This window comes from Mesoplodon bidens (assembly GCF_964165515.1).
Source record: "Mesoplodon bidens genome assembly, chromosome: 19".
Lineage (NCBI taxonomy): Eukaryota > Metazoa > Chordata > Mammalia > Artiodactyla > Ziphiidae > Mesoplodon > Mesoplodon bidens.
This window is the reverse complement of record NC_138179.1, coordinates 47066025-47080573: the sequence shown is the minus strand read 5'-3', so window position 1 is coordinate 47080573 and position 14549 is coordinate 47066025. Positions and strand designations below refer to the sequence as shown.

The 14549-nt window shown below is 36.0% G+C and overlaps 1 protein-coding gene across 4 annotated transcripts in view; it reads left to right on the top strand.

Moving 5' to 3' along the window:
- TANC2 (tetratricopeptide repeat, ankyrin repeat and coiled-coil containing 2) overlaps nucleotides 1-14549 on the top strand; it is a 356371-nt gene that overhangs the window by 178311 nt on the left and 163511 nt on the right. For 2 of the 4 annotated variants that reach the window (XM_081218264.1, XM_081218262.1), the window contains exon 5: nucleotides 3023-3133. The exons of the other annotated variants lie outside the window; for them this stretch is intronic. In XM_081218264.1, the coding sequence (XP_081074390.1) occupies nucleotides 3023-3133 (111 nt within the window). The remainder of the gene's footprint in view (nucleotides 1-3022; nucleotides 3134-14549) is intronic. 4 annotated transcript variants of the gene reach the window in all.

Below are 14549 nucleotides of genomic sequence, written 5' to 3'. Positions count from 1 at the left end.
ACAGAAAAATTCTCACAGCTAGGAAAGAGTGGAAGAGATGGGATCTAACTTAGGCTTTCTGGTTTCAGGGCTCAGACCCTTCATTCTTCTCTTATCCAACCCCTCATTACTATATTACCGTGTTATACTGCCTCTCCATGCTATGTCTTGGAACCACATGCTTACTTTGTTTTCCGTAGCCATTGCCCTCCCTGCTCCATGTCTTAATAAACTCCTAGATGAACTATATCATCATATCCAAGCACTGTGCTAAGTACTTTACATGCTTGGAATTATTTAAGCCTCATAATAATCCTGTGACTTTTTGAGAAAACTGAGCCTTAGTAACATTAACTGACTTGCCCAGTTTCTTATTACTTATAAGTACTAGAGCTACAACCTCAATCTTTGAAATGACTAAACCCATATTCTTAACCAGTATGCATCCTCCTCTCAACTCTGCCAGATTCCCAAACTCAAGTCTCTTACAGCATAAGAATCATATTCCCAGTGTTGGTTGAGATCTCTTTTCAGTTCAGTAGTTTCCTGTTATCTCTCATATCATAATAAAATACCTGGTTTGGTTTTAGAGTCCCCTACCCATCTCATTTCAACCACTTTTTTAAAAAACTATCTGGTAAACCCTTTTGACAAAGATTTCTTTTACCCATCTGTTTAATCTTATATACCATTTATTTTACAATAAAGTATATTGGAATTCTAGGCTTCCAAACGCAATACTGTGTCCCATCTTCCATTTTGACCTGTTATGTTCTCCACCAAGTAGTGTTAAGACTATTGGACAGTCTGTCATGCCTGTGATTGTACCTCCTCTGTGTGATTGACTTACAGGTAACACTAGTTTTCTGTAATTTGGCTGAGAGTAACATTATAATCTACCTTATAAAATAATGAAAATTCATTATTAGACATGTACAGTGACCCATGGATCACAGTTAGAGATGAAGGTAGAAAAACAGAATGAAATGTCCACTATGAGCTATAAAGGTAACAGTTGGGATCCCCTGAGAAGGGAAAAGAGAGGAGTCTGCATGGTGTTGAGTTTCACAGATCTCTAGGATCCTGATTTTCCCCCTTGACTCCATCTCATAATTCTTAATACATTCTTCATACCTCCCTCAATTTCTCCTGCCATCTTTCAATTTCTTTCTTACATATCTACCCTAAGTTGCTGATTTCTGTCTGTCTACTAGCCCCAAATTTCATTATAAAAATTGTTATTAAGATTTTTAGATGTATAGAGTCCCTTGAACAGGGACCAGGGCTGTCTTTGTCAGAACTCAGCAGGTAAAATAATTATTCTACTGCCATGATAAAATAAAATAATAAAATTCTAGTAAAGGACTTAAGAGATTTAAGAATTAAATTATAATAATTTCTCCTATACAAAGCAATATTGGATAAATAAAATGTTTCATTATTTTTGAATTGGTGAGATTAGAGTGAAAGAGATTCTAATATTGGCTATAAGTAGCCTGCAGATTTGCATATAAATCATTTGAGATCTTCGTTTGTGATAATGATTTTAAAAAATAGGCTCAAGTTTTACCTCTCATCAGAGGTGAGAGTTCTGCTATTCCAGAGCTTACTTTTGGCAGAGAACCATACTGTTAGCACCCTTAGCCTTTGTTGCCATGAAGACAGTAAGGCTTTATTTTGGTTTTTTTAGCATACACTTAAAATATACATACATACCTTAAGATTTAAAGTGTGGTTTAGTTGACTGCAGGTTTTGAGTATTGGCACATATCAAAAATATTTTCTATTTTTTAAAAACTTTATATTTTTGTCCTCCAAAGAAAATAGAGGAGAATTCTGGTCATTGTAATGACAAAGTTTTATATTACTTTTTACAGGGTCCTTTAGGAATAACTTAAAATCCCCCTGTGAATCAGTAATGGATGAGGATTTTGAAGAACATGCAGAAACTTTTGAAAAAAGTAATGTGATCTTAAGCACTCACATGTCTGGGACACCTATAGTTATGATATAATGTGTAATGCATACAAGTCAATTTCAGATTCAACTTACTTTTGCACCAGTATTATGTAAGCACTTTCACCCTATTACAGTTTATTTAATAGAACTCAGTTTAAAAGTACCAAAGCAATCTTCATAATTATAACTTTTAATATATTTAAATGTATATCAATAATGTTCCTTAACTTTTCCCCCTAAAACCATTAAATAAAATTTATATGAGCTTTTAATATGAAAACTTTCAATTCATGAATTATACTTTTTTCATTCATTCATTTCTTACAAGAATGAATGTTTTCCATGGCATGCAGTATTACTGTTCCATAGACCTCATGATTATATTTGTAACTAAATCATATCTCTTTATCTTTAGCATCCAGTTGTAAACTGGCATGGCCTAGGTAATATTTTAGTCCACTAGCAGTTTTGACTTCTTACCTAACAGCTGAGCAGTTAGGTAATTGATTTCCTTGTTAAGCTAAATATCAATAGATTAATCTTACTTAAGGTATTTATCACAACCCAGTATTATATAATAGTTATTTCTGGATAAAGAAGACTTTTGATTACAGTTATTATAAACAAAATCTTAAAACTTAGTCCTATACTTTACTCAGTCAATACCTATATTTAATGGCAAAGGAAGACAAAATAAGAAAGCTCTTGCTTTATAAGGAGAGAGAAAATAGCTAAAGGTGATAGTTACAACTTATGCTCATAGTTTTTATTATTAGATTTTAGCTTTTCCAGTTTGCAGTGATTTTTTAACAAGACCCATCTCCTCTATGAAGAATGCAGTTAATTTTTTTTCTGGCACAAAAAAATAGGGTAACCTGATCTGAGTCTGACAGAGTGTGTCGTTCATTTAAGTGCTTCCATCTGTTGCCTGCTGTTCCCCTTACTCATGACCCCTCTATGTTTCTCTTTCCTTTCTCTTTCCCTCTGTTTCTCTTTCCTTTTTCTTTCTTCCTTCCTTTCTATTTTCCTCTCTTTTTTTTTTTTTTTCTCTTCCTCTCTCTCTGTCTCTCTTTTTTGTCCTTAGCCCCTCTGAGGAAGGCAAAGTTTGTTGAGAGCCCACGAATTCCAGAATCCGAGCTTGGCTCACCAACCCTCACTTCAGCTCAGAAACTGGACGTGGATGCATACTGCCCTGGTAAGCATGCATGCAAAGTATCTGCTTTGAAAGAGGGAGGTTTGGATCAGGCCCATCAAGCAGAGCAGTGTTTTGCATGTATATTATTCATAAAACCTAGCCGTTACCTCTTTTGCAACTGTGATTGCATATTTTTCTTACTAGAGCACTGTTTTTACTGAACATCCTTTTTCATTATTGATATAATTATGTAAGTATTGAAAACAGCTTCAAAGATAATTTTCAAAAGAATTAAAATAATTCATTAGATACGTTTTCAGGGTGATTTTTGTGATCTGAGATACTTGAAATTTTGCTTTGGCCATGTGCAATCAGGAACGTTCAAGTGTGAATGAAAATGTTCATTCAACACTAGCCCTTTGCATATGACCTTTTTTGTCTAATCCCTGTTGGTTTTCTGGACAGTTAAAGAAAATAGTTGTGACGTTGGAAGCATTATACTTGAATTAAAAAAGAAATATTACAGGTTCCTGATTTGGACTCCTGGACACTCACTGTTAGAAATACCTCTTCTCATGAATGGCCTGTAAGCACATGTGGGAGTTAACTAAAACCCTCTTGTGTGGGAGCAAACCTGAGACAGACTCATTATCAAGGCTTAGATTCTTCCAAACTTAGACGAGTTGCCTGGCAACATCCTTTACACTCACTCTACAGTGAGTCTGTAGAGCTGTGTCAGAAATGTTCACAGCTCTAGTTGAGTATACAGATCAGAGCTTCAGTAAAAAACTTTACAAGACTTGGTTTTAGGTCTTTTGTTTATTCCTGCTCATTAAAATTGCACTGTGGATGCAACTACTACATATTTACAGCATTACAGATCAGCAGAATAAGGTGATTTCTAGTTCTAGGGAAGTTATCAGTAGCTGTAATCTGAAATAGCAGGATACTATACCTCTGAAGCCAGATAAGACATGTTTTAAAAAAAAAAGACAGTAGGCAAAAACTTGAGCCAAACCTAATCAGAGACGTTTGATTCTATGAATCAGTTTTGAATATTGAAAGACCTCTGGGATTTCGCTTGCAGGTTGCAGAAACTTGGGCTTCATCCACTGTTGTAAATGACTATTCAGTTTAAATCAATCGCAGATATGTGTTAGGAATAGCTTTTCTATTTCTAAAAGGAACAAAATTTTTTCATGTTTTGAGGTACTGTCACATTTCTTGGGCAAGGGAATATTATGCTCTGCATTTCTTCATGCAAATTTTAGTGTAATAAAGTAAAATAAATAAATGCACTAATTCTCTATTCCTACATTGAGTTTTGGACGAGAAACCCTATCAGAGGCCTTTTCTTTTCCAGATTTGCAAATCAGAATGATTGTGGGGAAACTAATCTTTCACTTCCTAATTGCCCATCTGACATCCTTAATCTAATCTAGCTTTTGTTATTGTCAAGAAGCAAGGTAGCTGCTGTTGGTTAGAATGCCAGTGCTGAATCACTGTGAAAAATCTTGTCCGTGTTATTACTTACGTATATTTTCCACAAGCAGGAATCTTTGCTGAATTGGAATTGAACCAAACTAAACCTCAGTTAAGATTTTCAGAAAACCAGGAAGAAACTAAAACATGTTGCCAAAATGTTAATTGCCATACACTGCAGTCTCTCCTTTTCTTATCTGAAATAGATTTAAGGCACAGAAACTTTTTAATGATTTGTTCTTTTATAGTAAAGTTATTAAACTCTGTGGAAGTAAGTTTCTACTGAGATAAGATTAGTGACTTGAGGGCTGAAGCTATTATCTTCTATATAGTACCAAAAATTAACAATAAACAAATGAATTTAGTAGACTCATAAAGCAAGCAAATAATCCATCCTTTTTGAATTTCTCTTACATAAGATATATTAACCAAATAATGATCATATTTTATTGTATACTCATACATAATAGTGCAGTTAAAACTAGTGATCTGATATCTTCCTGTCCACCTGCTTTATTCATTATCACATGCAGACTTAGGAAAAGAGTATATCTGACAGAGGCAACAGTCCTAAGCTAAAGGTTAAACGAGCAGTGGTTCTCAAATTTTAGCATGCTTCAAGAATTACCTGGAGGACTTGTTCAAATACAGATTGCAAGACCCACCCCCAGAATTTCTGATTCAGTAAGCCTGGGTGGGTTGAGAATTCACTTCTCTAACAAATTCTCAGTTAATGGTGAAGCTGCTGGCTGAGGTGCCACACTTGGAGAACCACCCAGGTTACAGGGCTGCTGAAGGCTGCTTACAAACCTGTAGGGTTCATTCTGCTGTTGACTTCTGAGGAGTAATTGGGATGTTTCCTTATTATCTTAACTTAAACCTTTTGGTACCTGTATTTTAGGTGGGAAGAATAAAGCTTTTGTGTCTGAGAAATTGACATATATTTTTCCTGATCTGATTTTTGTACATGGTATCTGTGTACCCATGACTAGTTTTCAATGTTGTCCTACAAGAAAAAGGAAACTGTGGATCAAACCAGAGCAAGTTGTTGATATTTGGTCTGCAAAGTTTAGGGAAAGCTGCAGTGGGATATAGCTGTTGATCCAGAATATTTATCTAATAAACTGAAGGATTCAGTCTACATAGCATTAGATTCTAGAATACTTAATTTGTTTTACTCTTCCACAAATCAGATTTGTTATATGTAGAAAATCTGAGGAAAAGTTACAAGTTAACAGTATGTTTTGGTTCTGCAGCTGAACCATGGAGATGATTGATGATGTTATATAACTGAACTACCAGAGTAGGCCAGGTCAAGTGAATTGTGTTTGATAATCGTCTTACAGTGGGGAAATTAAGGCCTAGAGAATTTAAGTGATTTGTGGAAGGTCACAAGCAGGATTTATTGTTGAACTCTTGAAGTGGACACAGTGTAGTCCAGAAATACATTGTCCCTAATTCTATTACTGTGTAAATTCTGTAAGCACCCCTTGACTCACCCTTAAATTAAAAAGTAGAAAATTCCGTTTTTTCATATGAGACAGGGCTGTATTCTCTTTTTAGGGTAACCAACTGATATCAGTGATTTCCATAAAACAATTCCCAAAATAAAAGAACATGCTCACCCTACCCTCTGACTTTTCTACCTACAGCATTAGTTATTAGGTGTGTGATTTTAGGCAAATCACTTAACCTGTCTAAGCCTCAGTTTCCTCAGTTGTAAAAATGGAAATGGTAATCTTAGATTAATAGATATAGAGCACTTAGCACAATGCTTGTTTTATAGTAAATGTTTATAAATGTTAGCTAATTTTGTTATTATTATAGCGATGATCCTGAGGTGTATAACACAAGATCTTAAAGTTTTTCTAAACAATCAGGAAAAACAAGATGTAAAGGTTTAGGGTCATTTTTAGTTAAATGTGTCTTATTGTGTTTCAATTATGATTTTCCCCTAACTAGTTTTGTGATCTTAAGCATGTCATGTAATGTCTCTGTGCCTCAATTTCCTATCACAGCAACGTTACATATAACATGATGTTACTTATATAATTTAACAAATTAAATATATATATTTGTATAGATACATAAGTACACATTCAAAGGGGAAAATGTCCAGAAGAATACACCAAACTAACATTGGTTGCCTAAAGAGGGAGAGAATTGGGATTGTTTGGATGTCAGAGGAGAAAGTAGCATTGGTGAGATAATGATCATGTTAGCAGTGGTTGTATCTGGCTGGTGGGATTACAGATGATTTTACTTTTCTTTATTGGGCAATATATATTAGTGAATGAGAGCTCTGGTTCTGAAATTAGATCTGAGTTTAATTCCTGACTCTGTCGCCTACTAGCTATGTGAATACATGTAACATTCATAGTCTTAAATTCCTTGTCTATAAGATTGTGATAAAAATAGGTCTTTTTTTTTTTTTACAATAGATCTATCTCATAGAGTTGTTAAGATTAAGTATAGTAATGTATGTGACAAATGATTAGCTCAGGCAAAACAAACAAGAAGAGGTATGTAGCACCCTTCCTGTTATTGTTGTTCATCATCATCATCATACTTTTCTTCATTTTCTAAAATTTCTGCAATGAATTTGTATTGAAATTTTTCAGTAATCAGGTGCTGCTAAAGGATAGCAACATTCCTTATGTCTTAGTTTTTTTAAAGTTTTTATTTTGCATGTTATAACACATAATTTCAAGTGTAGAAATGATCCTTGATGCAGATGGCAGGCCATGTTGACAGTTTTATAGGACTTTTGACTACATGTGCAAGGTTAAGGGCCAAAGTCCAGACCAGTGTTCTGAAAATAGACAGGCTTTTATCCACAGCAGATACTTTCAGAGGAATTTGAGATTAATCTTTTTATAATAGATTCTTTTAAATCTCTTTAAAAATGGCACTGTCCTTCAAAGGACAGTGTTATTTAAGGTGACAACAAAATTAGGATGTATTTGAAACTCAAGAATGGAAGAGAGTTTTATGATACTTATTTGAAAGTACATACTCATATTTATATAGTTTTTGAATTTGTAAAGGATTTTTCATTTGGATTTCTTATCAGCATGGTGTTCTATAGCACAAGTACAAACCACGGTTGATAGATGATATTTTACATAAAGTGAGTAGTTCCTTGAATTCTCTTTTTCAAACTCCTGTATAGTCATGGTCATTCCACTTAGAAGAAAAGGATGATTTGCTTCCTCATTTTCTTCCTTCCATGTTTTCCCTGAAAACATGATCAAATGTTATCTTTATCCTAAATAGTTAGGCATGCTTTTTTTTTTTGGCTATGAATTTTATACTTTAGACATAAAACCCTCTGATTTTTGATTGGTATATGGATACCAGAAGCCTTTTTCTTGTAATTCACATCTTCTGTTATGTTGTATTTGTATTCCTTAAGTCTACTATGTTGTAAACACAGTGAGTATACAGCAAGATTTTTAACCTGAATTAAACAGGTGAGCTTTAGGGAGGCGGGTTCTAAACTCCTTAAAATTACATACAAACACTATTCTATATGCATATATGTACTTCTTTCTATAACAGGTTCTCAAAATGGTCTGTAACACATACTTCCCCCCACCTCCAAGAAAAAGGAAAAAAGAAATGCTGTTATAAAGGTTGACATGAAATGAAGGTTGTTAATGGTACAACTGTTAGAACAACAACAACAAAAAGCACCTAAAAGTTGGGTAGTGGACAGACTTGTAAATCAAATGAAGGGTATAAATGAACTTCATTGCTACCCTAATCGGGATATGAAAGTCAGTGTAGCAACTAGAGATAGGAAGCAGAGAGATAAACAGAAATAATTTCAGTATATTTTAAGTATGAGAGATACTGCCTGAAAACTGATTATGAACATAAACACACCAAAGAGCTAGAATATGAAAATAAATAGCTTTTCTTCTGCACACTCCCTTATCCAGTAGTAAGTTCTTAACCTGTTAGAAAGTTCTTTCCGTGGACAGGTGCTTTGTTGAATAGAACTTTTCACTTTGAACATTTTCAGTTGTTTTCTTGATTCATATTTTATCATTATTTAAAAGGTTAACCATCTTTTAACTCACTTTTAGATTAACTTTTTTCAAGGTGTTTTGCATCACAAATTGTAAAGACTTGGGCTGTGAGTATGGTGCTTAGATCCGTAATTTAGTTAGATATCCAAATGGACAGTTTTTTCATTAACTCTGAAAACAGTTTTAACTTTTGGTTTTTTGAGGCAGTAAAATGCACTAGTTTAGACAACAGACCCTGGAGCCAGACTGCCTGTGTTCAAATACTGACTCTACCACTTAGTGCTTGTGTGAGCTTGGGCAAATTACTTAACCATAAGAATGATTACTTTCCTTATCTGTAAAATGGGGATTATAATATTACCTGTATCATAGGAATGCTATGAAGATGTAATAAAATATGTAAAATAATAAGGACAATTATGTGGTCCATAGTTAGTGCTAGATAACTCTTAGCTACAATTTTTAAAGTGTTTCAGAGCCTTTACTACCCTTTATCTAAGAATGTTATGGGTAAGGTTATATCCTTTTTATGAGCGCTTTGCAAAGAGGATAAAATTACACACATAACCTGTTGTCACTGGCCTGTTTTCATAAGCAGTCCATGTATAGATACTAAGCTTTGTGGGTTTTGATTGTTTTTTTTAGTGGAGGCAGCTTTTCATAATGGTAAATAGCCCTGGGATCAAATGAGCTTGGTTAAGTTCTAATTATGCCACTTAGCTGTATAACTTCTATTACTTAATCTTTCTAATTTTCTGGTTCCTCATTTGTAAAATAACCCTACTCCATAGGGTGTGATGATTAAATAAGATAATACACATAATGTGCTTAGCACAATGGAACATCAGTTATTATGACTAACAACATCTCTCACATTTATATATTATTATACATTTATTTCTAAAAAAAAATGTTTTGTGTTTTTCTTTCCCTAAACAGTATATACATTCCGGCAGCCCAATGTTCATGAAAAATTCATGGGGAACAAGGAAGAGACAGAAAGCTATTCTTGACTTGTGGGGTTTTTTTGTTTTTGTTTTGTTGGTTTTTTTTTTTTTTTACGGTACGTGGGCCTCTCACTGTTGTGGCCTCTCCTGTTGCGGAGCACAGGCTCCGGACGCGCAGGCTCAGCGGCCATGGCTCACAGGCCCAGCCGCTCCGCAGCATGTGGGATCTTCCCGGACCGGGGCACGAACCTGTGTCCCCTGCATCGGCAGGCGGACTCTCAACCACTGCGCCACCAGGGAAGCCCCTTGACTTGTGTTTTGATACCTAAGAAACTAGAGATTTATGAATTCTGTATCTGATATCACCACTGCCATCCTTCATCTCTAAGTCACTTAAAATCCTCTTTGTCATTTTGTTTTTCCTTATCTGGAAGTTATTCATTACAACATTTAAAGTTAGGGAATTCCCTGGCAGTGTGGTGGTTAGAACTCTGCGCTTTCACTGCCAAGGGCCTGGGTTCGATCCCTGGTTGGGGAACTAAGATCCCACAAGCCTTGTGGCCACCAAAAAAAAAAAAAAAAAAAAAAAAATTATAAGATATGGGGAGTGTTGGTTATATTCTGTTTGTCATTATTGAGTACCCTTGTGAATAGGTCCTTGTATTGGTTATCTATTGCTATATAACCAATTACCATAAAACTTAGTAGCTTAAAACAGCAACATTTACTATCTCACAGTTTCTGTGGGTCAGGAATCTAGATGCTACTTAGCTGCATTCTGTGGGTCAGGGTCTCTCACAGGCTGCAATCAAGATGCAGCCTGGGGAGTTCCCTGGCGGTCCAGTGGTTAAGACTCAGCACTTTCACTGCCAAGAGCCCAGGTTTAATCCCTGGTCAGGGAACTAAGATCCTGCAAGCTGTGAGGAGCAGAAAAAAAAAAAAAAAAAATGACAGCCTGGGCTGTAGTCATCTCAGGGTTCAACTGGAAAAGGCTCCCCTTTCAGGTTTATGCACATGGTTGTTGGAAGGATTCAGTTCCTATGGGCTGTTGAACTGAGGGCCTCAGTTCCTTGCTGGCCTTTACCAGAGGCCACCCTCAGTTCCTCACCATGTGGGCTTCTCCACAGGGCACCTCACACATGGCAACTTGCTTCATGAGAGCAAGCAAGCAAGAGGCAGAGAGAGTGCGAGCAATATGAGAGTGACAGTTTTTTATAACTTAGTCTCAAAAGTGACATCCTGTCACTTTTTGTTGTATTCTTTTCCTGAGAAGCAAGTCACCAGGTCCAACCCACACTCAAAGGAGTAAATTGAAACTTTAAAGAAAGTTGTTTAAATGAAGCAATGAGTTTTCCTTGCTTCTTCTACGTATTTGATATGTACCTTTCTGTGTTCTGGAAGCATGAATCCTTCTCATCCTTGTCTTCCAATAGAAGAGTTCCATAGTATTCCTGGTATCCTACCCTTTTATATTCAAAATTCCCCTACTGCCCTTCTAATAACTGTCTGTAGTTCTTTCTTCTTGCCTAACCTATACTCTTATGGTCCAGTGAAATACTTGTTCCTAGAATGGTGTTTTTCTCTTTAAGTCTGGGTAACTACATCATGTTATTTTAACGTGCAGGTTCTAGAATAAATTCCAGATTTGGAAGCCAACAGAGAATACATTTGCCATTTAGACAAAGGTGACTTTTGAGGATAATACTTTTCTTACCATGAGCAATATATAAATGCCTTGCTTTCCACATTAGAATACATCGTACAATGGGTAAGGAAATCCAGGTCAGTAGGGGAATAATATGGAAATACTGTATTACACAATTAACACATTTTTACCATATTTTGTATCTCAAACATATGTCTGTTCAAAGCAGTTGTTAGAAACCTCAGTTTAAAATCCAAAGGAACATTCAGTGATAAACGTCAGTCTTACAGATTTCAGTGAAGCATTTAAGGTTCTTGAGCTTGTTAAATACTGCTTTTCATTTCAGCCAAATAGTCCTCATCATACATTGACATGCACATAGTACTTCTTGTACATTGGGGGCAATTATGTAGGCAAGGAAACTAGTGTAAGTTTTGCCAAGCAATGAGTACTTTCTATCTCTAGGTGTCCTGCCTCTACAGTGATTCCCACTTCCAATGGGAGAGAATCAGAATAGTGGGATGTTGTAATGGAAGATTATAAGCATTTAAAAGCCTGTTCTCTTAACTAAGTGCTAAACTAATGAATTTTTTAAAAATGCAAAGAGTCCCTAATCTTATAAAAATTTTATTCCTAAATAGCACAAGGGAGAACCACCATCTGTGTGTGTGTGTATACGTGTGTGTGTGTGTGTGTGTAGGACTTTTTTCCCCAATTTATTTGTGTATGTCTAAGTTATTAACAAAAAGTATAGGGGCTTCCCTGGTGGTGCAGTGGTTAAGAATCCGCCTGCCAATGCAGGGGACACAGGTTCGAGCCCTGGTATGAGAAGATCCCACATGCCGCGGAGCAACTAAGCCCGTGTGCCACAACTACTGAGCCCACATGCCACAACTACTGAAGCCCACGCACCTAGAGCCTGTGCTCTGCAACAAAGAGAAGCCACCTCAATGAGAAGCCCGCGCACCACAACAAAGAGTAGCACCTGCTCACCGCAACTAGAGAAAGCCCGCACACAGCAGTGAAGACCCAACACAGCCATAAATAAATTAATTAATTAAAAAAAAAAAGAGTATAGGATTATTAGGAGATAAATTTACTTTTTAGGGAGCATTTTTTTCCTTTTCCAGCTTTATTGAGATATAACTGACATATAACATTGGGTAAGTTCATTGTGTACAACACTATCATTTTATATATATATGGATTACTGATAAAATTTATGGACAGCCTCTCCAGAAAATTGCACCCACGTGCAAAATTTTGCATATTGTCTGAGTTTTGAAGAAATTAATAAAACATTTAGGTTTGTTTGCCCTGTGTAGTAGTTTTATCTGAAAACTAGTCTAAGCAAACCAAAATTAATAAGAATCAGACTAGAGTCTTCTAAGGAAGTTACATTATTGCTAATTTCCATTCCATACCCTAAAGCTAGGTATCTAAATAATGCAACTGTAGATATTCCATAAAAGTTGGTTCTTTAACTTAGGCTCTAGATGAGTTAATTTAAAGAAGGCAGTTATTTAGGAAGGAAGTAGGGGAAAGGAAGGGTAAGTAGGAGAAATTCAAACACTTCTGTTTTAAAGAGATGGGGTCCTGTGATTAAAGGTTCCTTAGATTTCTCTGTACCTGCCCCAACTAAGGCACTTTTTTTCCCCTCAGTTGAGGATTGACAGTGACCTGTGTCACTGGTACCCTGACATGGATCTAGTTTTCCCATCTACATCCAGGGACCAGTCTTCCCTATTTTCTGCCCTCTGGATCCTCCATATTGAGAGGTGGCTCTGACTTAGAACCTTGGGAAACATCTCAGACCAAGACCACCATCTTAACCTCCTACTTATATTTAATTTTAAAACAGTAGACACATTTTTTGAGATAAGGTTTTCAAAAACTGTTTAGCAAGCACATTGAAAAGAAATAGAGTGCCTTCAGCCTGGCTGTATATTCTGCAGCTCAACATACACTTTATCATTTCCTACTACCATCACGCCTAGCCATGCCAGATATATTAAAATTTCTTATATCCTGAAGGTGTTTGAGTTTGCAACCTCTGCTGTGGGTTACAGGAAGTCGTTACTTTTTTTAGGAGGTGGCAAAGAAGAACTGGAAGATGAAAGAATGAAAATTTCCCTTACTCTCTCCCTATTAAAACATGCAATTTCAGGAGATTCATAGACTTCCAAAAGTGTATCATCCTAGGATCTCACATCAAGAGTTCTTGATTTAGATCATTCATTAGCTGACATAAGCTACTATTTAGAATATCATTTGTTATTAGCTACTGTGGTTTAGCTCTGCTAGGAGGAAGCATTATGCATGATTGAATAATTGAAATGTAATGTTACTTTAAAAAGAGAAGAACTAAAGGAGAATTTCCTCAACCAATAACCTCTAGTGGTGTTAGGGAAATATTCACCTTCTCCAACACGGTGTTCATCAAATGACTCTTATTCTTGTAACTCTCCCACTGCTCTCTCCTTCCTCCATCTCCACCACTCATCTTCCCACAGACTCTAGCTCTTTTCTACTACATTTTTACAATATTAAGAATAATCTTAAAAGATTGACTGTACTACTCTAACCCTATGACCTTTACCATTATTTCTTTTGCCTGTTATTCTGCTAATTCTCTTGCCTTTTCACACCCCTAATTATTTTTGTGTGCTGGATTTAATATTTGAAAATATGTGTAGAAGTAATCTGAAAGTAGGATGATTTCTTTTTTTTTCCAGAGAGGGTTTTCATTTGCTTCTGCCACCTGTGACCAGTTCAATCCAAGTTCAGGGTGTGAAGTTTTCAAGCCAATGAAATGACACAAATCAGGACTGCAGGACCTAGTTTACTTCTGGTTCATCTTTACCCTTAGGGTGTAGCTCTTAAGGGTCTCAGCCTAAAGTATGGGGCATTTTACTAGATTTCCCACTCCTGGCATATCCTAGACTTCATTTTTGTTCCCCTGACCTTGTGAGAGAGCTAAACACACAGCTCAGCTGCTCAGTCATTTCTTCCCTGTTAAGAAATGCCCCCAGTGCTAAAGTGGCCCTCCATGCCGGGCAAGATCTCCATGTCTGATTTCCATCTTCTCCCTGTTCTTATAATGGTGACTTACCACCATCTTGTTGGATCTTTAATGCTTTCTTTTAAAAAGATTTTTAAAATATATTTTGTCCAGTTTTTAATAATTGTCATCAGCTGGAAGGTTTCCAATTACTGAAAGGTCCCTACCATCATTATTTCCTTTGGGGGAAAAAAATTCTACCATTTGTATTTGTAGATGGTGTATACATCTGAAGGTATGTATACATTTTTATTTTTCTGTTCTGTGCTCCCCATGAAGCTACATGGGAACAGACTGTATGCTAAAA